Below are 25,903 nucleotides of genomic sequence, written 5' to 3' on the forward strand. Positions count from 1 at the left end.
TAATCTGCAGGTGAAAAGAAACTGATGGTTGTTGTTGTAGTCGACGTCCTGTTTGTCTTCAGTTTATAGAAGACGGGTTTTAGTCTAAAACTCTTCATATTTTACATTAATAATACTTTGATAATAATAATCATAATTGGAGGAACTGGCTCAACTTCCTTCCAGCCGGTTAGAGTTAGCATCATGCTAACAGGACAGCCTCATATTTTAAATTATTAGAGTAATAAAAAAAAAATTTAAATTTTTTTTTTAAAAAAAAACCGTTGTTTTTTTTTTTTTTTTTTTCCCATAACTTTTCTGTTATTGTTCAGGAAAGAGAAACATGACTCATTAAACATAAACAAATTCAAACATTTTTTTGTTTGTTTTACTTAAATGTGCTCTTCAGTTATTTCATGTGTCCATCACAGGGTGAAAAATGTGTGGTCACAGGACTGATTTTGTTGCTAAGAAACGGGGCGTGGCTCGATTTACCTCATCATCCTCTGGACATCAAGAACACAACGTCCATCCGACCACTCAACAGACTCCATCAGCCTTGAAATAAATAGAAACAGGATTATTATCATTTGAATAAATCATGATTTCATTCTGCAGTTACTCAGAGTCAGTTTGTGAATGAGAAGCAGAAGGTCTCCATGTTGACCTTCAACCTTCAGAAAAGATTTTACTGCATGAGAGCAGCTATTAGTTTGTCAGTTGATTCTTCTTGATACAAAGCATATATTTAACGCGACCAACATCATCATCATCACCATCATCACCGCCACCGGTTGTTTCAGGTGTTAGAAAACATGTCCCTCCTTTTATTTCCCCGTTCGACCAGCTCGTCTCCAGAGAATCAGCTGACCTCCGTCAGGTTTCACCTCAACCTGCTGCTCCTCATTCATAATTCACAGGAGGAGTGTAATAAAGGATCTCTCTAAAGCTCCTGAGAACATCTGATACCTCCCAGCTGAACACATGTCAGGCTGAATGAGCGGCGAGAGATGAGTTTACAGAGTTTACATGAGTCAGAAGCAGCCAACAGTCCGGACCGAGCAAACACGGTCGGAGGCTGCAGAATAAACTTACGACTTTTGTAAAGCAGAGACTCAGTGAGTTTTGTTCTTTCTGAAGACTTTTCTGCATGAATTTAAAGGATCTGGTTAGTAATGTGCTGCATTCGTTAATACTGGTAACCGTGTGTCTCTCCTGGAGACGTAAAACTTTATAAACGGGTCACAAATATGAAAGATTCCTCCTCTAAACAGCTGCTGTCTCAAACAGGAGTGAATCTGTTGGGGAATATTTTCGCCTGCACATTAATACACATCTGAGGCTCCAGTGAGTTTCTACAGCAGCTGGACGATGTCTGGAATAAACTCCAGTTTCCTCAGTGTTTGTGTGGAGAACCATCACAGAGTAACGCACTCAATCCGTCCTGGACACTCAGGCATCGCAGCACTGTGTGGTAATGAGGAGTTATTACTGCTACATGCTCATTATTATTCTGCAGATGCATTTGCTCCTGCACAGCTACAACATCTTAGTGGACGCATCCTGTTGCTGCAGAAAAAACACACAACTCAATATTCTTTTTCAATGCTGCAGAACAAAAAACACTTTAAATGAAATGCTTTTAAAAAGAGCTCTCAAAGCTGAAAACAAGGTGGTTTGTTTCACGTTTTCATCGAGTGGTGAGAGCTCCGTGTTTCAAGTGAAATCCTCATTCATCTTTTCACCACAGTAAAGCACACTGAACACTTCGCTGTGATGCTGGACTCAGCTGGTCAGCTGGAAGTAGAGAAGCAGGATGCGGGTTTGAGAAATAAAAACGTATCTTCATCTTCTGTGATTTCACTTCATGGAAACTACTGTGGAAGAAGACGTAAGCATGCACCTCCTCTACATCCAACCAGAAGATTAGAAATGATAATAGCAGATCATATTACATCATATCTGCAGAGAGATTCAAGCAGGATTTATTTCAGTGAGCTCCATCACCGTGTCCCTGAAAGCATCAGTCACTCTCCACTGTGGAATAAACAGGAAACGTGGGAGTGAACCGGAAGTGGAGGCTTCATACTGTTCGTTCATTACAAAAAAGTGTCTTTAATTTAATTATGTCATTGATCGATTTGATTTATCCAACAGAAGCACGACAATAAAAACAAAAGAAATCTGCTGTTAAATATCAACTTAAAAAAATCGCCTTTAAATCAACTTCTTTTTTTCTAGTTTTGTTTTTAGTAGTAAAACAAACAGTTTAAATTCCAGTTCAGTCTGGAGGTTTCCTGTCGGCAGGAAGTTGGATCAGATTTAGTTTGTTTTCATTGAAACCTGTTGGAAGTCAGCAGCATCCTGAAACTGGACCGTCGCTGAGAGACTCGATCCTGCAGCCGAACGCTGCTCTGATTCATGTCACACTTTAGAGCTCTTTAATCGAGGTCGCAGGTCGACGCTGAGAGTTTGATGTCACAACTTCCTGTTCTGTGTTCATCTTCAGCCTGTGGATTCATCTCCTCTCACACACTGATAAAACATGATGCTCTGTGTGTTCGCCTCCTCTCCATCCTCTGACCTCTGACCTCTGCACCCACAGCGGTGACGCCTGTGGACACTTTCATCTGCACACGTGTTTTATGTGATGGTTTCTGTGAGGTGACCTTGAGCCCAGAAGATTGATAACGAGCTGGAGGGTCGTCTGTCATCCTGACGGCTGCACTGTCGCCCCCTTTTCACCCAATCAGTGTGTGTGTGCGTGTGTGTGTGTGTGTGTGTGTGTGTGTGTGTGTGTGTGCGTGCGTGTGTGTGTGTGTGTGTGTGTGTGTGTGTGCGTCTCCTCACATCCTCCTCCTCCTCCTCCCCGCTGCAGCTGCTCATCCTCCTGCTCTGTTTCAGTCTCTGCCTTCATCTGCATACCGATGCATGGATGCGTGGATGCGTGGATGCGTGGATGCGTGGATGCGTGGATGCGTGGATGCGTGGATGCGTGGATGCGTGGATGCGTGGATGCGTGGATGCGTGGATGCGTGGATGCGTGGATGCATGGATGCGTGGATGCGTGGATGCGTGGATGCATGGATGCGTGGATGCACGCAGTGACCTGCTGCGCTGCAGGTCACAGTGAGTGTTCCTCATGTCCTTCACAAGGAGAAGCTCCATCGTCGTTGAAGACATCACAGGTAGAGTTACATTCATCCATCCCCGGGCCCTGACATGTTTTAGGGGTCACTTCAAACGGAAGACCTTTAAGAAAAGAGAGGACATAGGATACCTTCATCAGTCCTCCTCATCCTCAGAGGTTTGACACTCTTACATTTAATAATGGAAGGTTTTAAACTCTGTAGCCGATTTTAGACTCATTTAATTTGTTGTTTTAATTTGAGTTGACCTGCTCAGTGAAATATGAAATATAAAATCCTCATTATAATGTTGAACGTGTTTTTCTGCTCTGTGGTGTCTTTTTAAACTGTAAGTAAATGTAAACAAGAGAGAGAGAGCGAGAGAGAGCAGGAGGAGGAAATGTGACACACCCCCTCCTCCTCCTCCTCCTCCTGCTCCTCCTGCTTCGTCTCCGCTCGCGCCCCTCAGATCAACTATCAGCTGCTTGTCTTTCCTCATCGAGGACCGCAGACAGGCTCTTCCGGTCGCTGTGCGCGCGCCGGTGCGTCCCGCTGATTGACAGGTGGGGACCGCTGATCGCCGCTGGTCTCTGATGAGGATGCGACTGTCCTGCAGCGGGTCACCTCCAGCTGGACCGGACCGTCCAGGACTCCCGCCGTCCCGCTCCGGATCCGGAACCTCGGACACCGCTGAGAGGTAAAGCAGCAGCCGGCGGGACACTTCAGTCTGCTGGGGACAGATGTCTCTGAGACACTGAAGACATGTGACGGTGGGGGGGAGGAATGAATCAAAGATATTAATCAGGTTATAAATTCAACGTTTTATTCATATTTGAATACGTCAATCACGCTGTCGTTCCGTTATGATTTATTATTGAACACATTTCTGTAGACCACCTCCAACTTTTGGAGCATCCAGCTGCTGCTCTGCACCAGCCTGCTGCATCAGAGGCTGACGGGGCTGCAGCATCATCACCTCCTTTAATGGACTCATCTTTCATTTTCTCTGAAACAGCTGATCTTTGTGTCCTTCCAGCTCCACGACTCTCTGAATCCTGCCGTTTATGATCCTGACACGATGCCGGGCTCAGTCTGCGTCTCCCCGGCAGCGGTGAGGACGACCGGCGTCATCCCGGCTCTGCTCGTGGCTGTGTTGTTGGTGGGGGTGGGGGTGGGGGGGCAGTTCATGGGAAGCCCCCTCGACTGCCACAAAACGTGTGTGTGTGCCAGCAACATCGTCAGCTGCTCCAAGATGAACCTCACCAACGTCCCCACCGCGCTCCCACCGTACACGGCCGTCCTGGACCTCAGCTTGAACCACATCAGCCGGCTGCGTGCCTATTGGACCCCCGTCAGGCTCAGCCGGCTGCACAGTCTGCTGCTCAGCAACAACGGCCTCACCTTCCTCTCCTCCGAGGCCTTCGTGAACGTGACGAAGCTGCGGTACCTGGACCTGTCCTCCAACGGCCTCCGGCAGCTGGACGAGTACATCTTCGAGCCGCTGGAGCACCTGGAGGTTCTGCTGCTCTTCAACAACCGCATCGCTCAGATGGACCGCACCGCCTTCTCCGGTCTCTCCAGCCTGCAGAGACTCTACCTGAGCCAGAACCAGATCTCTCGCTTCCCCCTGGAGCTGGTGAAGGAGCGGAGCCGGCTGCAGACTCTCCGGCTGCTGGACGTTTCCTCCAACCGGATCAAAGAGCTGCCGCTGCCGGAGCTGCTGGCGCTGCCCGCCTGGATCAACGACGGCCTGTACTTCCACAGCAACCCTCTGTCCTGCAGCTGCCCGCTCTACGACCTGGTGGCCCGCTGGAGCCTCAAGGACCTCAGCTCGGCATCCGACTTCAGAGACAGCCACACCTGCGTGATCCCCGGCCCGCGCAAGGACAAGCTGGGCGTCCTGGATCTGGACAAGGTCTATCTGAACTGCAGCGAGGTCAAAATCCTGAAAGAGGCGTACCTGGAGCAGTTCCTGGTGCTGGACTGTGACACCAAGCAGAGGGACATGGTGAAGACGTGGACGCTGCCCGGAAACGTCTCTCTGTCTCCGGGAAACGAAAAGGCGTTGCAGCGAGAGGACGGCGGCCTCCGGCTCGGACCGCTGACAGCTGAGGACTCGGGCGTCTACACCTGCTACGCCACCGGCGACTCCCTCAACGAGACGCTGTATGTGACCGTAGTGGTCTTCAACTCCACCACAGCAGGGGGGCTGGAGAATCTGAAGACGGCCTACACCACCCTGGTAGCGTGTCTGTTCACCGTCGTCATGGTCGTCATCTACCTCTACTTCACGCCCTGTCGCTGTGCCTGCTGCCCGGGTCAGAGTCTGGAGAAGAGCGAGACCAAAGAGAGCCTCCACTCCTCCACCGTCAGCCTCTCTCAGGCTCACCGGGACACCGGGCCGGAGCGAGTGGCGGGCGGAGGCTTCCCCTACAGACACGTGGCCTTCCCCGGTGCCAAAGACCAGCTGGAGCACAACGGCAGGCTGAACCCGATCGGTGAGGAAGACGAGGAGTGGCAGGGGGACGAGCGGGAGAGGAGGAGGTCTGACGCAGAGTCCGTCAGCTCCGACAGCCCGATGGTGGTGTAGAGGTCAGAGGTCAGAGGCTGCAGGGGGGGCCGGTGGTGCTCCCTCTGATGTGTGCAGAAATCCGACGATAGCATCTTCCAAACAGAGCTGCTGCATGCTCCCAGTGAGCCGATAAAAATATGAATAACTAATGTAATATCTCAGTTGAAACAGCATCCTTTTAATGCCTAAAAACTGCGGCACTAATAGTTTATGGCCTGCAGTGCTTCAGTGAATGCATTTATCTTAAACTACATTGAAAATCAGACTTAATGTTGCAAAAAGTGGCTCAAAAACATCTAAATTTTTCTGAGGGGACGTTTTCAAAATGTGCAGCTACTCTGCTGTGCAACTGAGGAACAAAAAAGTTTGAAATACTGATTGTATTCTTCATGCAAGTCCCTAAAATACTGGACTTTAACCTGAAACAGCATGAAAACATTTCTGGAGTTACTCGGTTTCATTTGAATGTCCAGAGGCTGCATGTTCAAGAATCAGCTTTTTATGCACCGAGCAAACATGAGGAGTTTTAAAGATGAAGCAAATATTTATGCAAAGCTTGCAGAGCTGCTGCAATATTTCCGCTACGTCACATTCCTGTTTGGTTTTGTTGGCCTTCACCTGATGAGAGACGATAAAACGTATACAATTTTATTAATTACTTTCTATATCTTGTAAGACATGTTTCTACAGTAACTGTGGCCTTCTGTTGAGCTGATGTTAAACACTGCTTCCATTAATATTCAGGTCAAAATCATTGACACCATTATGCTTCTATTTTTATTTTAATTTCTATTAAATTCAGATGAAATTTTACCTCCATATCAATAAAATGAAAAATGCAATGGCAGGTATGAATCTATATTCACACTAAACTGACATTCAGTCACTAATAACTGTTGACTGTTACCAGACAAACATAAATCAAATATTCATTGAGAGTATTTTCACCACAGACAGGTCTGAAAAAAAACTGCAATACCAGCGAGTGCCACTAGAGGTCGGCTCCAAAAAGCCTCCGGCTCCATAGACTCCCATTCAACTTCTCTCATCAAATCCAAAGTGAATAAAATGTGTCCATCAGTTATCTCGGTGTTGTTAGCTAAAGTCACTCCTTCTTCTTAGTTTTCTGGAGGTCCATCTGAAAATAATCCCTCATTCATTAGAAAAGAAGATTCAAGAAGACCTGTTTTTGGGGGCGTGTCTGTTTGATTGACAGGCCTGTGGTGCAGTCAGGTTACAGCTATCGGTGGGCGGGACGTAGTATCGTCAGGTTTCCGATCAGATCGGTCAGATCCACCGCTGGCTCCTCCCCCAGCTCGTCCAAATATGGTCACTTCCTGCTCCGAACCGCTCCGAACTATCAAGATGGTGACGGACAGAATCTGAACTGGAGGATTCATAATGTTCACAAACCAACGATGACATCACTGATGGTTGATGACATCACTGATGGTTGCTGCTTGATTTTTAGCCATAATACAATGCATCAAATATTGAGCTAAGAACCTTTTAGCTGACGTTATGAGCTATTGAGCTGTTAGTGAGCCATCAGGCTCCAAACATACAGTTTTGATCACCTCTTGGTTTCAATATACGTCCTGATTCTCACTGTTTCATGGACTGAATGCAGTCTCTTTGAAAACACTTGTATGGTCCTGAAACTGAACCTGAATTATTATATCTCCATGACCTGCAGAGAAAATCTGTGTTTCTGGTTCAGAAAACTATAATAAACTAATGCTAGTTTAAATCTTAAAATCTGCACCATAAAGTCACCACCTATTGGTGCAGCTGATGCCCTAACCTCACAGGGGTTCCCAACCCTCTGAACTTCGATATAAAAGCAAAAGAAACACACAACCCCCTCTTAAAGGATGCAACAATATTAGTTATGACAACTTTAATCAAAGAGATTTTTTTGTTTTGAATCTTCAATGCCTACGAAGAGAAATGTCTAAAAAATAAGTATGCAATTCCACGTCAGGGAGTTTAAATTCCAAAAATAAATCTATTGTTCCAGTTAAAATGATGTGTTCATCGTGGTGCTACTGGTACTGGAGATGCAGAGCACATCCTGCCATGTTGGACAGCTGATAGCAGCCGGGAAGCGTCGCCCAGGGGGAAACAAGTGAGAGCGAGTCCCATCCGCTAAACGCCTCATTAGAGCCCAGCTGACGTCAGCCTGCAGCCTCATCAACAGTCAGAAACAGCAGCCTGCAGCCTCATCAACAGTCAGAAACAGCAGCCTGCAGCCTCATCAACAGTCAGAAACAGCAGCCTGCAGCCAACACACAGAAATCACAGCTGACATGTAAACATGGACGAAGAGCTTCCAGCCAGATGTCTTCATTATATCCACAAAATACCTTCAAACCGACTCACATCTTCATTTCAATGGTGTCACCACAAACCTGTATAAACACAGTCGTAGAAATACGTCCCGTAGAAATGCAATCTACAGAATAAATTCATGCACAATAACAACAAACACACTGATCAAAATATAACAGATGTAGCAATGCAGAGTGAAAGTGCTTTTATTTTGAAAGAACCGTGATATTTACCTTTCCACTTCTCATGGTGCTTTTTCAAAATAATTCATATTAAATGTGTCTGTGGGAGTTTCAGCTGTTGTCTAATATATAATAATGTAATGTAACCGAGGAACACACATCTGTCCTGTATTCACATCATAATATTGTAAATCTATTTGGTTTTAATCTGATATAACAACCAAAGATTCAGTTACATGTTCATGTGATGTGTAGTCATTAGTGTGTCTCAGATGTTAAAATATGCAAACCTGCTAGGACCTACTGTATTTTATTATTTGCTGTAACATGTCTTATTCATTGTTGTGTTGTTTACTGTATTTCATAAACAACAACAATAAAGGGAATAATGTTCACTTGATCCTGTGAGGTGACTGCACTGAATCTGGGTTAGATGTAGCTTAGCTTAGCATAAAGACTGTAATAAACAGGAAGAAACAACTATTTTCAAACATCATAAAAATCCACTTAACGTTTAAAGATCTCTAATTAACACCAGCCGGTAACGTGTGTTTAATTTGTACCAAAAATAAGAACATTTTGTGGTTTTATGGTCCCGATGTTCAGGTGAGACCGGACCTGGTTCAGGTGAGACCGGGCCTGGTCCCGATGTTCAGGTGAGACCGGGCCTGGTCCCGATGTTCAGGTGAGACCGGGCCTGGTTCAGGTGAGACCGGGCCTGGTCCTGGAACTCTGCAGGCTTCAGTTTGTGAAGGACACTAATGACGCAGTCTCCTCCACTCCAGGCTTTTTTGTTTTGTTTAGTTTTATTTATGACACCTGTCTGTCATATATACTTCCTCTTGGTAACATGCGGTGGTTTCTGGATTTTTTTTTTTTAAATGTTTTTGGGGATTATTGAACAAGATGTTTGTGTTTTATTCTGCACATCAGGATCAGACATGAAAAATGAAATGTTGTGATTCTGCAGTGAATAACTGAACATAACATGCATCAGACTAAACAACACGTCTCCATGTGCAGACTGCTTGTTCAGAAGAGTTACATGTGGTGTGTGTCGGTGAAGCTTCAACGTGAAACCTCACCTGCTTCCCTGCAGCTGCTCTGCTGGATGAATGATTGATGAGGTCTGCGTGGACGTCCTGTCTCCTGTCTCCGGTCTCCGGAGCTGCGTCCTCATGTTACAGTGTTTACCCACAGAGACACCCGGCAGAGACAACAGATTCTACTGTCTGGAAAACTCAGCACAACAACACAGAGCTGTAAATAAAGGTAGGTAGGTAGGTATATACTTTATTAATCCCCGAGGGAAAAAATGTTTCGCCACAGCAGCATACATACAGAAGCAATAATAGAAACAATTGAATAAAATAATAGAATAGAATAATATAATAGAAAAGCAATAAAATTAAATAGCAGTAAAAAATATAAATATAAAATATAAAATGCACAGTATATACAGTATATATACAGTACATTATATATCTATATATATTATATACAACAAACCAATAAACACAGTCAACATATATATATATATACATACAGTACAGTATATATATATATATATATATAATATACATATAATATACAAGCAACCAAGAAACACAGTCAACAGTGTTTTTGTACTGTGATGGATTTTGCCAGAGGTGAGTTATTGTACAGTCTTATTGCAGTGGGCAGGAATGATCTCCTGTATCAGGAATGATCTCCTGTATCAGGAATGATCTCCTGTATCTGGAATGATCTCCTGTATCTGGAATGATCTCCTCTATCAGGAATGATCTCCTGTATCTGGAATGATCTCCTGTATCAGGAATGATCTCCTGTATCAGGAATGATCTCCTGTATCTGGAATGATCTCCTGTATCTGGAATGATCTCCTCTATCAGGAATGATCTCCTGTATCTGGAATGATCTCCTGTATCAGGAATGATCTCCTGTATCTGGAATGATCTCCTGTATCAGGAATGATCTCCTGTATCTGGAATGATCTCCTGTATCAGGAATGATCTCCTGTATCAGGAATGATCTCCTGTATCTGGAATGATCTCCTGTATCTGGAATGATCTCCTCTATCAGGAATGATCTCCTGTATCTGGAATGATCTCCTGTATCTGGAATGATCTCCTGTATCTGGAATGATCTCCCGTATCAGGAATGATCTCCCGTATCAGGAATGATCTCCCGTATCTGGAATGATCTCCCGTATCAGGAATGATCTCCCGTATCTGGAATGATCTCCAGTATCAGGAATGATCTCCTGTGTCTGGAATGATCTCCTGTATCTGGAATGATCTCCTGTATCAGGAATGATCTCCTGTATCTGGAATGATCTCCTGTATCAGGAATGATCTCCTGTATCTGGAACGATCTCCTGTATCTGGAACGATCTCCTGTATCAGGAATGATCTCCTGTATCAGGAATGATCTCCTGTATCAGGAATGATCTCCTGTATCTGGAATGATCTCCTGTGTCTGGAATGATCTCCTGTATCAGGAATGATCTCCCGTATCTGGAATGATCTCCCGTATCTGGAATGATCTCCCGTATCAGGAATGATCTCCCGTATCTGGAATGATCTCCAGTATCAGGAATGATCTCCTGTGTCTGGAATGATCTCGTGTATCTGGAATGATCTCCTGTATCAGGAATGATCTCCTGTATCTGGAACGATCTCCTGTATCTGGAATGATCTCCTGTATCAGGAATGATCTCCTGTATCTGGAATGATCTCCTGTATCAGGAATGATCTCCTGTATCTGGAATGATCTCCTGTATCAGGAATGATCTCCTGTATCAGGAATGATCTCCTGTATCTGGAATGATCTCCTGTATCAGGAATGATCTCCTGTATCTGGAATGATCTCCTGTATCTGGAATGATCTCCTGTATCTGGAATGATCTCCCGTATCAGGAATGATCTCCTGTATCTGGAATGATCTCCTGTATCAGGAATGATCTCCTGTATCAGGAAATATCTCCTGTATCAGGAAATATCTCCTGTATCTGGAATGATCTCCTGTATCTGGAATGATCTCCTGTATCTGGAATGATCTCCTGTATCTGTCAAATAGAATAAATAGAAGTAAACGTGTGAATGAGAGTTAACAGGAGGCGGGGGGGGGGGGTAACAGGAGCTGCTTGGACTTTAAATGACAGATTATTAATAGATGTCAGATGAGGGAGATCACAGACTCTCTGACTGATGATGATGATGATGATGATGAACGTCTCTCAGCTCTGAGAGCTTTACAGACTGAATTCTCAGTAAGATGACTCATCCCCTCCTCATCCCCTCCCCTCCTCCTCAGACCCTCCCCTCCTCAGGTTCCTCTCCTCCTCAGGCCCTCCCCTCCTCAGGTTCCTCTCCTCCTCAGACCCTCCCCTCCTCAGGTTCCTCTCCTCCTCAGGCCCTCCCCTCCTCAGCCCCCTCCCTTCCTCAGGCTCCTCCCAGGAGACTCACATGAATGAAGTGTTGATGGCCCAGCCCTCTAGTGGACACCAAAACCCCAAACCAACATTCAGTTTAAAACCTGCAGTTCCTCTTTTACAGCAGTGATGCAGACTGAAGGTCTGCAGGGTCACATGACTTCTCATTTATCTAACAAAAGTTAACATCATCTTATACTGACCTTATGTTGGTGATGACGACGGTGTTGAACCAGGATCCAGGATCAAACCTCATTACGCATCCAGACTGAGCAGAGGACCGGGAGGGAGACTGAAGGTAATCTGATTACCAGATTAGATTAATTTAAAAAAAAAAAAAAAATACAGTTTCAAGGCTGTAAAAACTCCATTCAAAATTAAATTTAAGTTTTTATTTGGAACAGAACTGAAACATTATTCTGAAAAACATGTTTACATGATGCTCCCATTTTAACAAAGGTGAAGAGGGAAAAAAATAAAGGAAAATAACTTAAGTACACTCTATGTAAATAATACACACAAAAAAATGTAAAGATTAAATTCTAATACAAATTTAAATCCTATTCTTTATACATGCACATAAAACTGCCTGTAAAATAGATCCATCCAGAAGAATCTGAGCTGTCGATAAAATTCTCATTTTATATTTACAGGCCTGTTTAACACTAATAAATAAAACCTTCACTGATGTAAACAAACCGCATAAAGATTTATTAAACTGCTCATCAGTCTGATGTCGTCTCAGTTTAAAAAAAAGTAATCACATAGTGTTGGAGGAAAATGACCAGATTTTAAATTTTATATTTGCAGATTCTACTGTCTGGAAAACGCAGCACAACAACACAGCTGTAAATAAATAGAAGTAAACGTGTGAATGAGAGTTAACAGGAGGCGCTCTCAGGCTTTAAAGTCTTCGTGTCCAACGTCCAGTTTACTTTTTGTGAAGTTTCTCTGAAGCTCCGTTTGTCCAGTCAGGACGTCCTAGTTTCATCAGGTGAGGTCACACCTTCCCACAATGCATTCTTTGTATCCACTCTGTGTTTTAGGTATTATTAAGTATTAATAACCCTCTGCAGGGAAAACAGTGAACTTTTAGTTCTTTGTCACATTTTCACTTTTTACCAACGGTTTCAACTGATGGAAAAGTCTTAAAGACCAAATTAAATACTGGAGACGTCTTGTTATCGAGAGTCTAATGATTCAACTATAAATCATCTGGATAATCTTGTTCCATTATTTATGAAACATAGAGATACTTTATTCTTCAGACATGTCTTCTGTTGGTCTAAGAGCTTCAGGTGATTCACTTTTAAACACTCCAACACAGGAGATGATGAAGAAAGACTCTCGATCAGCTTGTGTTTCAAGTAGAGCTGATTTTATTCAGACATAAAAATCAAAGACAGTTTACAGGATTAACAGGACAATAAAATACTGAATACAAATATGAAAAGTGCAAAAATTGTATTTAAAATCTAAAGTACTCACCCAGACTCAGTTACTGACGGCTGTCTGGTGAATCAACTCTTCAGAGTGAACTCATGGCTTCGTTCAGTCGTCCTGCAGGTAACCGACGGTTACCAGGTGGAGCCTCCAGGTGGACCTGAAACTCTCAACACTGCATTAGAACCATCTTTAACACATTCACACTTCCTTCTATTGAACACTAACAGTGTGAGTTTGTAAATCTCAGCACGTCACAACTAAATTTCCACCCTGAACTTGAATAATCACATTTCTGCACCTTCATATCAGCAGCATCGTCTGAAACGTCCAAATAATCCGAGTCAGATTCATTCAACAATCTCAACAGCAACAAATAAATCTGATATTAAAGAACAAAGTTTACCGACCACCGCTGAATGTGGTGAATTACATCACTTTCATTAACTCAGATTCACATGAGAGGAAGCTGAGACGGTTTAAAGAGCTCCATTTGTTCCTGTTAATAAACAAACTTTTCTCATGTTTGATAAATGATGTCAGACTTCCTGATGAATAACCACATGATCATCTTTCAGTGTTTGCAGCTAACGTGTGTCTCAAGCGGAACCATTTGGATCTGTTGTAACTCTGCAGGGTGACTTCAGTTGAGACTTGTCTAGCCCCGCCCACTGGCCCCGCCCACTGGCCCCGCCCACTGGCCCCGCCCACTGGCCCCGCCCACTGGCCCCGCCCACTGGCCCCGCCCACTGGCCGCTTCTTTAAAAGGTATTTTCTACAACTACTTCTCCTCCAGAACATTTATCAGAGAACTCTGGTTACTGAGCAGGTTAAGATTTGAAACAGAAAACCTGAAATCAGCTTATCAAAGAGTAAAAAACTGAACAAACATCTGCAGCTCACAGGTGATAATAATTTTACTTTTTAAACTTTAAGTAATGCCAGAATAAGTTTTTAACAGTCAGTGACAGAAGAAGTATTCAGATCACGTACTTTAGTAAAAGTACCAACCCAGTACTGTTAAAATATTCCAGTACAAGTAATAGTTCTGCAGGAAAAATCCTTCTGAAGTAAAAGTACTGAATATTAATAGAGGAACTGGTTTCTGCTGACATATCGGATCGTTGGAAGGTTTGTGACGAGATATCGGATCGTTGGAAGGTTTACTGAAATAAAACCATGTGAGAAGTTCCTGTTTGTTGGGAGTTGTTAATGACTCAGACATTTGAACTGTTGCAGGTTTTAAACTACTGGTGTAACAGTGTTGTAGTTTAAAAACTCATCATTTTAGTCAAATCTTCATCTGGAAATTAACTAAAGTTGCCAGAATAAATGTGGAGGAGCAGAAAGTAGCATCATAGAGAAATACTCTGAAAAATACAAATACCTCAATATCATAGTTGAGTAAATGTACTTAGTTACTTTCCATCACTGACAACCAACATTGCATGAAGAGTTGGAATTTGGAAACAAACCAAACAGGAAAACCGGAACAAAAGGAAGTCCTACGTTGACCGTCACTGGTGGAATATAATTTACATGTTTGCATAACAACCACTGACCTATGACCTCACATGCTTGATGACCTCATCACAGTACGTACCGGTCGTGTTGTTCAGGCCGTCTGAATACATCACCTGTGGGACCGAAGCAGGCGGTCACAGGGAGACGCCGAGCTGCTCCACCACACGGCTGCGGGACACCTGGGGTCGGACACCTCGGGGGGTCGGACCCCCGGCGCTATGTGGACCCCCGGCGCTGGGTGGACCCCCGGCGCTGGGTGGACCCCCGGGGGCCCCACAGTTCTGCTGGGAAGATGCTCAGCTCCCTTCAGTTTGGAGAGACGCCCCGAAGCAGCGCCGTGTCTAGAGACTCGTCCTGCAGCCGTCTGACAGCAGGAACACTTTTCTCTCATTTCAAAAGTACAGAAATCAGATCAACATGTGAGCTAAAGACTCTACCGGCGTCTCTCCTCTGCTGAGCTGTGAGCCGGACGCCGTCTCAGCGTCTCCACCTTTCCTCAGAGACGTGTTGGAAGTCTGGCCCTCGAACAGAGACCTTCCTCTTCAAAACTCCAGTGAAAGAACAACAACTACACACATGAGCTCTGCTCCTCCTGACGCTGCTGCAGAGGCCGGACCGCCTCTCTGTGAGGAAGAGCAGGAGCAGGAGGAGGAGGAGGAGGAGGAGCAGCAACGCTCCCGCTGAGAGGCTGTCTGATGGAGACGAGGGTCCTCAGCCACACAAACAGGCGGCCGAGGAGGACGCCTCAGACCTGACAGTGACTCTAGACTCTAGTTTGGCCACATTTCTACTTGGAGGCACGAGAAGCTCTTCATGAGCAACAGGAACACAGCAGCGACTCTTCCTCTGCTGCTGCTGTCAAAGAGAAAGCCTTTAGAGGTGGAGACACTTCCAAGAACAGAAAAGGTCACAAAAGTTGTCTTCCGAGGCACTCGTGTTTCCCACGAAAGAGCAAATTTATTAAAAACAAAGATGCATGGAGGGTTTTCTCATCTGGCGTTCTCTCTGACAGTTAAACGTGACGCTCGTGAGCTCTGCAGGTCTCCATCTGTCTCCAGACATCCGGAGTACACACCACAAATCAATCTGTTCCCATCTGAATCACAGTTCTCACATCAAGGCAACAAAAAACACCGGGAGTCCTTTCAGAGGGAGAGCGCCCCCTCTCCTCTGACGCTGGAATCACACCAGTCCTCTGATTATTTCTCCTCCTGGTCAGGAGAGAGCTCCTCATCTACAGCTTTAACAGTACATGCTCTGTCGGGGTAGTCATGGCGATTAGATTGTAAAAAAAAATAATAATAAAAGTGAAGAGTTTGATTGAACAATTATTGCTCAATTAAACTGAATATGAAGTCAATATGAACGTAGAAGGGATGGACACAAAAAGTCATTCAGTGCTTTTGTAAAATTCTGTTTTGCTGAGACTGAAGGAAATAAATTCAGCTCAGTGGTCATAATAAAATAAAAAGCCAATGGTTTTAGTTTTACAGAAAATCTGCAGGTTTAAATCGTCACTTTGGAAAGTTTCTGCTGTTTTAAGACTTATTTTTAACATCTAATAATGAAAACAGCCATCAGCTGCAGCCCTGATGAACATTAACACGGTGTCCATCCTCTACAGTCACGCAGCCTGTAGATGGGGCTCAATAATAAGAGCATTAATGTAATAACAATGTCAATAACACAATGACCCTCCTCTGCATCCTCATGCATGAACAACAGTCTGTTTACGGACGACTCCATAATTTGTTGTCACTTTAAGCAGGGAAAAAAAACAAAAACATGTAATTATCTTTTAGCACATCTGGAACATGTGGAGAGCGAACAGATATAAATCCTTAAATCAATAGAAAACTACAAGTGCGATCGAACTCCGTCTGCACATCTTTCCACACCGAGCAGGTATATGCAGACTGAAGCCAGGTTGGATCAGCGGGAGGGATGCTCTGCTTGTGGTTGGTTGTCATGTTGTGGGCGGGTTCAGGTGTTAGTTTAGGGACACAAACAGGGACTGACAGTAAATCGACCAATCAGAGTTGAGAGTGTGCGTCCCTCTGGCTGATCCACTCTAGCATTCACCGTGAATTTATGGCAGGTACAAATACAAAAATAATGCTAAATATTCTGTTCTGGAATGAATTTGTTTTATGTTTAAGGCAGGCGACATGAAACATTATGAACGTTATAACTGAGTTTTTAAATGCGATAAGGCAACACAGAACTGATTCACACAGTTGTTTCCTGCTATGAACGAATTTTATAGAAGTACCTTCAAGTAACAATATGTCACCTGTATCATTAAATCAAATCCATCAATTTATCAAAATCTAATCAATTCAATGTGACTTCTTATTTATATTAACTTTGAACAGGATGAGACATAGAAGCTTCACATCGGACCTGTTGCTACTTCCTGTTTGCATCACAGTCTGACAGTAGATCAGCTGAAAAGACACGTGTATAATTTGATTTTTTTTTTTTTTTTTTTCACGAGGCTCCTCTGATAATAACCATCACCAGGTAGTCGTCCTCTGATTTGGCAAACGATTTGGCGGAGGCATCCACGAACTGCTGGGAGAACTGACAGGGGGGGAAGGCGTGCAGGACTCCTCCGTGGTCCTTGTCCCGGCCGCCCCCCACGGGGAGGCTGATGATGCCGGCCGCCTCCTTCTGCTTCAGGTACGACACCAGGTTCTTCAGGGGCCTCTCGGTGGAGCTGCCGCCGTCCTGGACCGCGCCGTCCTCCGACTTCCCCGGCACGGCCAGCAGGACGGAGTACCCGCCGGAGCTGGCGGCCTTGATGCGACGGGACACTTCGTCCAGCTTGGGCTGGTCCAGACGCAGGCGCTGGCTGATCTTCAGCTGGGACACCTGTCCTCCGGTGGAGCCCTCCACCAGCAGGCCGGTGGCCACCTTCATGTCTCCTTCCAGCAGGTGCAGCGAGGTGGGGAAGCTGCTGTTCTTCAGCAGCAGGACGCCCTCCCAGACCCGGCTCAGCTTCAGGTCCTCCCTCCTCGCCGGACTCTTCGACGAGTCGCCGGCTTTGTGTTTGCCGTCCTTTCCCGGTTCCGACGGGCTCAGCGTCCGTCTCTTCTTGTCCGCGGTGTCTCTGGCGGGGGACGTTCTGCCGGAGCGAGGGGGGCGTTCGGGGTCGCTGCAGGCCCCGGGGCTGCGCTCCAACGAGCTGCCGTGACGCCGCGGGCCGAGTTCAACGCCTTCAGGCGAGCGTTCCAGCCGCCAGCCGTCGTCCAAATGTCTCCTTTTACGGCCCAGATCTCTGCTCTGCAGCTCCGTCGGCCAGACCTCGTGAGACCGCCGCTCCAGGCGGTTCACGGGGTCGAAGCCGGGTCCTCGCATCCTGTCGTGGACGCCCGGGCCCGACCACTCGGCGGCGGCGGCGTACAGATCTCTGTCTCTGAAGCGAGCGGGAAGCGGCGGCGAGCGCTCTCTGACTCTCCCGGCGTCGGCGAGGCGGTGAGGGAAGGGCTCGGCGAGCAGCTCGTAGTGCGGCAGCGGGAGAGGAAGCTGCACGTACTGCTGCTGCTGCTGGTAGCGATTCTCGGTGTCCGCGAAGTCCACCCGCAGCCGCCGGTCGGCGCCGCCGAGCGGGAAGCCTCTCATGTGAGAGCAGGCGGCCTGAGCGGCGTCCATGCTCTCGTACTGGATGTAAGCCCACGCCTCGCCCTTCCTGTAGTCGATAGTCCTGATGGTGCCGAAGCGGTCGAACTCTTTGGCCAGCGCGGCGAGAGGAATCCAGGGTCCGAGGCCGCCCACCCACAGCCGGGTCGTCGGCGTAGGTTTACCGTATCCGATTTTTATCGGGTTGTGGCCGACCACTTTCCCCGACATGGCCACTTTGGCTCGATGCGCCACGTCCAGGTTCTCGAACTTGATGAATCCGTAGGTGTTGCTCTGACCTCTCACCGCCCGCTTGATGTCCACCTCCGTGATCACCCCGAACCGGTCGAACGCCCTCCTCAGGTCGCTCTCCGTCACGCTGACGTCCAGGTTGCCTAAAAACAGCGTCCTGTTGGCCCTCTGGTCATCCTCGGGGCTCAGCGGGTCCTCCTCCCGGAAGACGGCGCACTCCGGGATGAACGGGGGTCTGCTTCTGGCATCGTACGCGGGGAAATCTCTCTCTCTCTCCAGGTCTCTGAGGTGAGGCGGCGGAGGAGGCAGACGGCCCAGAGCCAGCTGCTGGAGCCGGAAGTCTCTGTAGCCCAGACCCGTGGGGGACAGCGGCCTCTGGGCGTGGAGGTGCCGGTGTCCTGCGGGGAAACTGTCTTTGGAAACCGGGGAGCGGCTCCTGCGCTTGTCGGTGTACACGGTGTCTATCTTCAGAGGCCGGTCGTACAGCACCAGCTTGCCGCGGGCGTGTTTTGCCGCTCGCGCGTCGTCGGGCCTCCGGAAGTTCACGAACGCGACCCGCTCGTCGCTTTGTCGACTTATTTTGACACTCACGTCCCCAAACTTCTTGAACTCGTGGAACAGCCCGTCCTCCACCTCCTCGTCGTTCAGCTGGGAGCCCAGTTCACTGATTTTCAGCGTCTTGTACTCACTTTCCGGGTTGGACGGAGGCCGCGGGTCGCTGCGTGAACCGGACCGGGACGTTTCCGGGGAGATGTCCGCGCCGCCGTGCGGCTTGTTCCCCGAAACAACTCCGTAGTCGTAGCCGCTCCCGGTCCGTCCGGATGAGTTCTGCCCGTCCGAGTCCCTCACGTCTCTCTTCTCACCGTGTAAACTCCTCCGGGACGAGACGCCGCTCGGGGCGGAGCCGTTGGCCGCGTTGCTGCCCGCCGCCGGCGGGGCTCCGGTCTTCTTGCTGCCCGGGTAGCTTCCTCCTCGGTCTCTGCTGTCATCCAGCGCCCGGGAGCGCTTCTTCACCGGCGACCGCTCTTTCCCCTTCATTTCCGAGGGCAGATATCTGTCGTTCACTTCTCAAACCGACTGAAACTAACGGAACTTCCCGCGGGTTCAACTGCAACTCTTAGAGCAGCGACGCGGGCGCCATGTTGGACTACTTTCACTACTGTACAGGAAGTCCCGCCTCCGCGCCTTTAGAAAAAGCTGATTGGCCGTGTGGTTGCGTCAGTCACGTAAAAGGAAGGCAGCTGGCCTATCATAAACAAGGGTGCGGCTCGGTGTTGTGGGGGTCAAAGTACAGTCCTGCAGGCTGGATACGATTCAGTTTAATGAGAGAAGGAAATCTGAAGTTTGTGTTTCAGATAAGTCTAATAAATCAAAAATGATGCATCGCGAGCTGATTTTGCAAGTTTACAATGACGGAGTTACAATAACATAAAGTGGTGTGTTACAGGCTACATATGGTGTCCTCGAAGTAACAACACTTACAGTGAATTCAGTAATACAGAGCAGGAAAACAGTTCATTTGCAATTTGCAATGGACGGGAGGAGGGGAGGTGGGGGGGAGGGGGGACGGGGGGGCAGACTGATAGAATCTGTAGAACAAGGATCAAATAAAATGTTTGCAATTGTGGAGTCAGCAGTGCAACAGGTGAAGGCCAAGCTGCACTTATGGGAATAAAACAGTTTCTCTATTGTCACCGCATAGATATACACAGCAAAATTTCGTTTGGCACCATTTATAAAAAATAAACAGAGAAGAGAAAACATAAATGTAATAATATATGCATGTTTGTGTACAAAAAAACTATAAACACAATAAACATGATCGATCAATCATGTCATTTCCAAGATGCATGAAAATATGTTTTAAAAAGTGAGCAGTCTGTATGTGACTCCTGGATACTCGACACATGCCAGTGTTTTGCCACTAGAGGGCAGAAAGGTTTCTGTTATCAGCAACATCAGCTGCAGTTCATCACAGAAACAGGAAGGTGAAGTCAAAATGTCACAATCAACAGAAACTTTTGGGTTCCAGAAGAAGTGAAACTCAGCCAGTGTCTTCATGTCCAAAATATCCAGTAAAGATTTGTGTTCAATCGTCCCATCAGTAGGAAAAAACAAAACAACACTTGACATTTCGATTTTGATAAAGATTTTGTTTATTTCGTTTTTTATCAAATGAGTTCTGAAACTTAATTACTTAAATTCAGTTAGGAATCAATTTAAAATATGTACAGAATCAAAGGTACAATACTTTACAAACAGAAAACACTGTCGCATCAGCTGCTCTCCCTACATTATATAACACTGAAATCCATTAATTACATCCTGTAATATCCACACAAAGTTATATTTTCCTGTTAAATTCCCTTCTAATCCTGTTCTATGCCTCCTGTAAAGAACTAGAATTAGAGGCGACCTCCAGTTTGTTTCAGTTTGCATTAACCCTTTAACTCTCATCTTAATCACACTTTCCGTCGGCATGCAGCCAGAGCCGTCGTCCTCACGATACCATTACGTGAGCTATTTGCTGATGTTCAGGCTTTATTATTTCTATTGATAATGCACAAAGATAAAAGGCTGACGCATGTATGTAGGGCACTCCCACACGGAGGATTACAGACTGCGTGACAGCCGGAGCAGAGGTGGTCGTGCAGAAATTAAACTGGCTTACTTAACGGACAGAAAAGATGACAATTCAGAAACTCATGCAAACATATGTGCACACACAAACATGCAAATGTCTGCTTCTCCAAATTAAATGTCCATTTCTTTGCGGAGATTCTTAAAACGTCCTCCTATTTGCTCTGCAGGCATTCACAGAACAAACGAATTAAGTTCACCTTAACAAGTCAAAATAAACAACAGAATCACTTCATCTTCATCTTCTAATCTCAATAATTAATATCTGTATCTGAGTCTGACCGAATTATTTGCTGCAGCAGCCTTGTTGCACCAACAACTCTCTCCAAAGAACGTGAGTGCTGTGCTGCAGGGGTTTTCTAAAAAGGATTATGTTGCCCAAAAACGGGGACAGGAGCTTTGCCCTGGACTATGTGAGCTGGACCGGCCCCTCTTTGAGAGACCATCTGGTGAAGTTGCTCTCTATACTGTCACATGTCCTCGTGCAGACCTGGCGAGGCAATCTGCCGCCTGCTAAACCCAGTTTCAGTGTATCTGTAAAGGTAGTATTTAAATCTCCTTCCAATATCCAGGCCAGATGTTTGCCAACACACACTGGGAAGTTTCCCAACAGAATTATGATTACATGTAAAATGATGGCAACGATTTAAAACGGAATTATAGTTTCTATGTGAGAGCAGATAACCAGCTGGAAGCAACCTGCACACTAGAGTCAGTAACTTTTAAATATTAGACATATTTTTTTTTTTTTAGATTTCAATTATGCAAATCTCTCCTACGTTAAGGCTGTAAATCTACAGAAATATCAAACCTTAAATCTGCTGCAACAGATAGTTCCATCAGCATCAAAAGCAGAATGGCGTACAAAGGTTTTTGTTAATGAGCTGTCAAAGAGGAAATCTGCGACGGATTAGTGACGGGAAAAAAACACAGCTTTTAATGAGTTTCTATTTTTGTGTGTCGCATTAAGGTGAACAGCACGGCCTGACCCACTGCACTCGGCTCTCATGTGAAACAGATGCTGGGTAACAGATCTGTCTGTGCATTTCAAGCAGTCAACCAGACAACAGCCAGAGTTTCACCTGTGTGACCTGAACCAGCACACATGATGAATCTCACATCAGGTTCACGCAAAACAGACATGTCATTTGGAATTCATCCATCAGGTGTTTCATGTGATCTGGATTCACGATAACACCTCACACTGCAGTTTGTGATAAATAATCACAGCATCATCTCGGAGCAGCTCTGCAGTTTGTCTGTCACAGACCAGCGTGACCCACTTTCTGAACACCTGCACCAGAACCAGCACATCCCACGATGCCCTGATGCTCCGTGTGAGAGCAGCGGCTGGTTTCATACTGAGAGGAAGAAGCAGAAAGTCGGGAGGGATGTGTGTTGTTAGACACTTCTGATAAAGAGGATGACGTGCATGAATCATGACGTTCACGTGAGCACAGCTCGTTCACGTCTGCACCTTCAGATGAATGAAGAGTACACGAGAAGTCCTCGTTTGGTTTTGCACATCATTGCACAGGTTTGTGGGACACTGATGAAGCAGTATTGTAGTATTCGATCATTGCACTGCTTTGACTTGTCAGGAATCTCACACTCACTCGTTTCAGTCGAAAAATGATAGTGCAGATGCAGTTTATGTTTGTTGAAGTGTTTGTAGAAAGAATAAATGATTCCGAGCAGCCAGTGCAGGGTGGAGCTTTTTTTAGTAGCTGAGAGTGACCCAGACAGCGCAAACCACGGAGAGAGAAAGCGGGGGGGGGGGGGGGAGGAATATAAATGAGACTGGAGTAAGGGAAAAGTACTGGGTGCATGTGTTGGTGCAGATGCAGAATGCATGAGCGCATGTGAACGGCTGCTGGGGAGCAGAAAGGAACGCAGGGAGACAATGTGAAGTCGGAGGCGGCTGAAGGTGAACAGCAGACAGGAGCAGAGATGTGCTGTGAAAAGGCTGCTGACGTCAGAGCACCGAGGAGAGGCAAAGAAAACCTGAAACCAGGGAGGATTCATGAAGGAAAGATTGTTTAAAGAAAGATGAAGGACAGATTGTAGAGGGATTGTTACAGAAGAGGCAGCGCAGGATAAAAACAGAAACAGAAGAACAGAAAGAAATCCAGAGAAACACGTGTGGCGACATTAGATCCTGTCAGGGAAGCTGGTCAGCCATGCTAACAGGGTCCTTTCATGAGTGGAAATGTCAGATAATCTAAAACCACTTGGCTTGCAGTGGCATTTTGTGCAGACATACGTGGCCTCCAGGGGACGAAGCCCGTTAACTGTCTGTCATCATCAGGTCAAACGTGTAAAAGATACTTTAGTTTATCAGCAAAATCCTGCAAAAATAAAAACATCTCCACCAGCCTCAGCTGTAGTTTGTCTTTAGTTAGCAGATCTTAGCATGCTAAGGTGGTCAATAGAGCTGCTAACATGGTTGCAGACTCAACACAACCCACACATTCACTAAGGCTTCCCTTCTACTGTCTATCTGTCCTGTTAGTTTTCATCTGATTAAACTAGAACCAAGGGCCGAACTGAAACCTCTGCAGACTGTCCCGGGAGAAGCAGCTCTTTAAGGCACGAGCTCTGGGGCACCAGGTGAGGGAAGGGAGAACCGAGCTGCAGCTCTTTACATCCAGATGGGACTGTTGGTTCATTTGCCAACCAGAGAGGGCAGCAGCACCGCTGCGCCCACAGTCCCACCGGCCGCCAGGCTGCTGCTGATGTGGTTGAATAAAACCTCAAAAAATGCATGTGGGTGTAAAACACTGATGTCCAATTAGCAGATACCCTGCAGCAACGGAGGCTGTGCAGCTGTGGTCAAAGGCAAAGAGACAATTTTATTACATAAAAACATCCCGTAAATCATTGTTTCATACAGTATCACACTGACTCCTTTGCTGTGAGAAGTTTTGTATGGAAGACAAGGTGACAAAAATGTTGAAGAAACCAAAGTAGGGTCAGAAAACTGCTGCAGTTAATCCTTATTAACTCTCTGCACACTTTATAAAACTTTATAAAACTAAACAGGAAAAATGAGGAGCAGAGAGAGGAGAGGAGATGCAGCAGGATGTGGGAGGTATCAGCGTCCTACAGCATCTTAAATGACATATAATTTGGATTAAAGAATAAATAATCTCCCTCCGACTCTTACAGGAAGCTACTGAAACTTCAGAGGTGTCAGTTTAGGATGAAGCAATTCATGGAGGAAGAGGAGGGATGCAAGCAGGAGAACGCAGAGACGAGACAAAGGCTGTCATATGATCCTGAGGTTGCTGTGGCAACCGCCACCGGCAGTCAGCGTGAAGAAGGCGTGTCGAAAACGTCAGAGAGTGAGAAGCAGGAGAGACACATCAGACCGAGAGAGCTGGTCCTGAGAGATGTGAAAGATTTAACCTCAAACAGTCTGAAAGATATTCTCCTGAACAGAAACAGCAGAGCAGGAGTCAGGATGCATGAATGCATCTTCAGCAGGGTTTTAGTCTCCTAGAGTGTTTAACTCCACTTGTTTACTCCTCATCACTCACAATAAACTTCATAACAATGAAATAATGATGCAGGTGAAGGGAGACGTTAAAAAGCAGGTGATGAAACATCTTAATAGGAGGCAGACATGTGGGGACAGAATAAATCCATGAAGTTGGGATGAAAAATGGCCTCTTGATACCAACTTTCTCCCCGATCTCTGAGGTATCAGAGAATATTCTGGTGGATGCTGCATGATTTATGGTCGCCGGGCGACTCTGTCTGCTGCAGTCGTGTTGCACGTCCCAACGTCTCAATGAGAAAATGACCACCCAATTTAAACTCAGAGACTAACAGTTTAAACCCAGACTAACAGTTCGACTAACAGTCTAAACCCAGAGACTAACTGTTAGACTAACAGTCTAAACCCAGAGACTAATAGTTTAAACCCAGACTAACAGTCTAAACCCAGAGACTAACAGTTTAAACCCAGAGATTAAGAGTTTAATCTGATAGTCTGAGATTATGGAAATTTAGTCTGAGTTTAGAGAACTACACTTTCTCTTAAAGAGCAGATTTCTGTCCCCAAACAGGATTTTAATGACATTTATATGAATGTAATTCTTAACAAAAGATCGATCATGATAATATTAAAACATCACGTCTGCTTCAGGTGAAAAACTCCCTTCTTTTCTTCCCTTCACTGTATCATTCATTTATCACGTGGATGGTTTATTAATTAACGTCTATTCATTTCTGAGAAGAGGAGGACTCATCAGTGTGGACAGTCAGAGAGCAGCTTCCACTTTCAAAGTCTTTCTTCCAACAACACATACGTGACACGGTTGCAGTCATTTTTCCTCATGCATTAGGAATAGTGGTTGCAAATTAAATACAATTTCATCGTAAATCATGTGGAATAAATTTCAATGCTTCAATGGGAGAAAATATGAAACTTTAACAGTCTAAAGTCTTCCAATAGCGACTTCAGAATCAGCTGTTTATGTTGTTCAGAAACCAAAAGAATTACAGTGTCAGAGCAGCAGAGAGAGGAAGAGGAGGTCGGGGTGGATGATCGGTCGACAAAACATCAGACTAACATGTTTGGTTCCTGCTTCTAAAGGTCATCTTTCTAAATCTTAAACATCCCACAGAATGTTCCCCAAATGTTAATGTTCTGGTTTAATGACCTTTTTGTAAACTTAAAGAATGAGCGAACTTCATTTATCTCATCATAAAACATATTTATAGATCAATAGTGATTGGAAAAGGTGAAAGACTTTGGAGGAGTTGTTGGTCTGTGGCCTGATCAAGTCTGTGT

The 25,903-nt window shown here is 45.7% G+C and overlaps 1 protein-coding gene and 1 pseudogene across 1 annotated transcript; one reads left to right on the forward strand and one right to left on the reverse strand.

The window, feature by feature from the left end:
• The first annotated feature begins 3,601 nt into the window (after positions 1-3,601).
• LOC138636183 (amphoterin-induced protein 1-like) lies at positions 3,602-6,737 on the forward strand. Its single transcript, XM_069724063.1, has 2 exons — positions 3,602-3,804; positions 4,144-6,737. The coding sequence occupies exon 2, from the start codon at positions 4,186-4,188 to the stop codon at positions 5,695-5,697; it is 1,512 nt and encodes a 503-aa protein (XP_069580164.1). The 5' UTR covers positions 3,602-3,804; positions 4,144-4,185; the 3' UTR covers positions 5,698-6,737.
• An 8,771-nt stretch (positions 6,738-15,508) lies between these two features.
• Positions 15,509-19,606, reverse strand: LOC138636171 (RNA-binding protein 15 pseudogene; annotated as a pseudogene).
• Between the last annotated feature and the right edge of the window lie 6,297 nt (positions 19,607-25,903).

This window comes from Brachyistius frenatus, unplaced genomic scaffold (genome assembly GCF_029030835.1).
Source record: "Brachyistius frenatus isolate BFR_SWC_R1_liver_20210118 unplaced genomic scaffold, ASM2903083v1 Contig_359, whole genome shotgun sequence".
NCBI lineage: Eukaryota > Metazoa > Chordata > Actinopteri > Embiotocidae > Brachyistius > Brachyistius frenatus.

Coding starts and splice junctions, on each gene's coding strand:
- LOC138636183 (XM_069724063.1), top strand. CDS start 4,186: ATGCCGGGCTCAGTCTGCGTCTCCCCGGCAGCGGTGAGGACGACCGGC.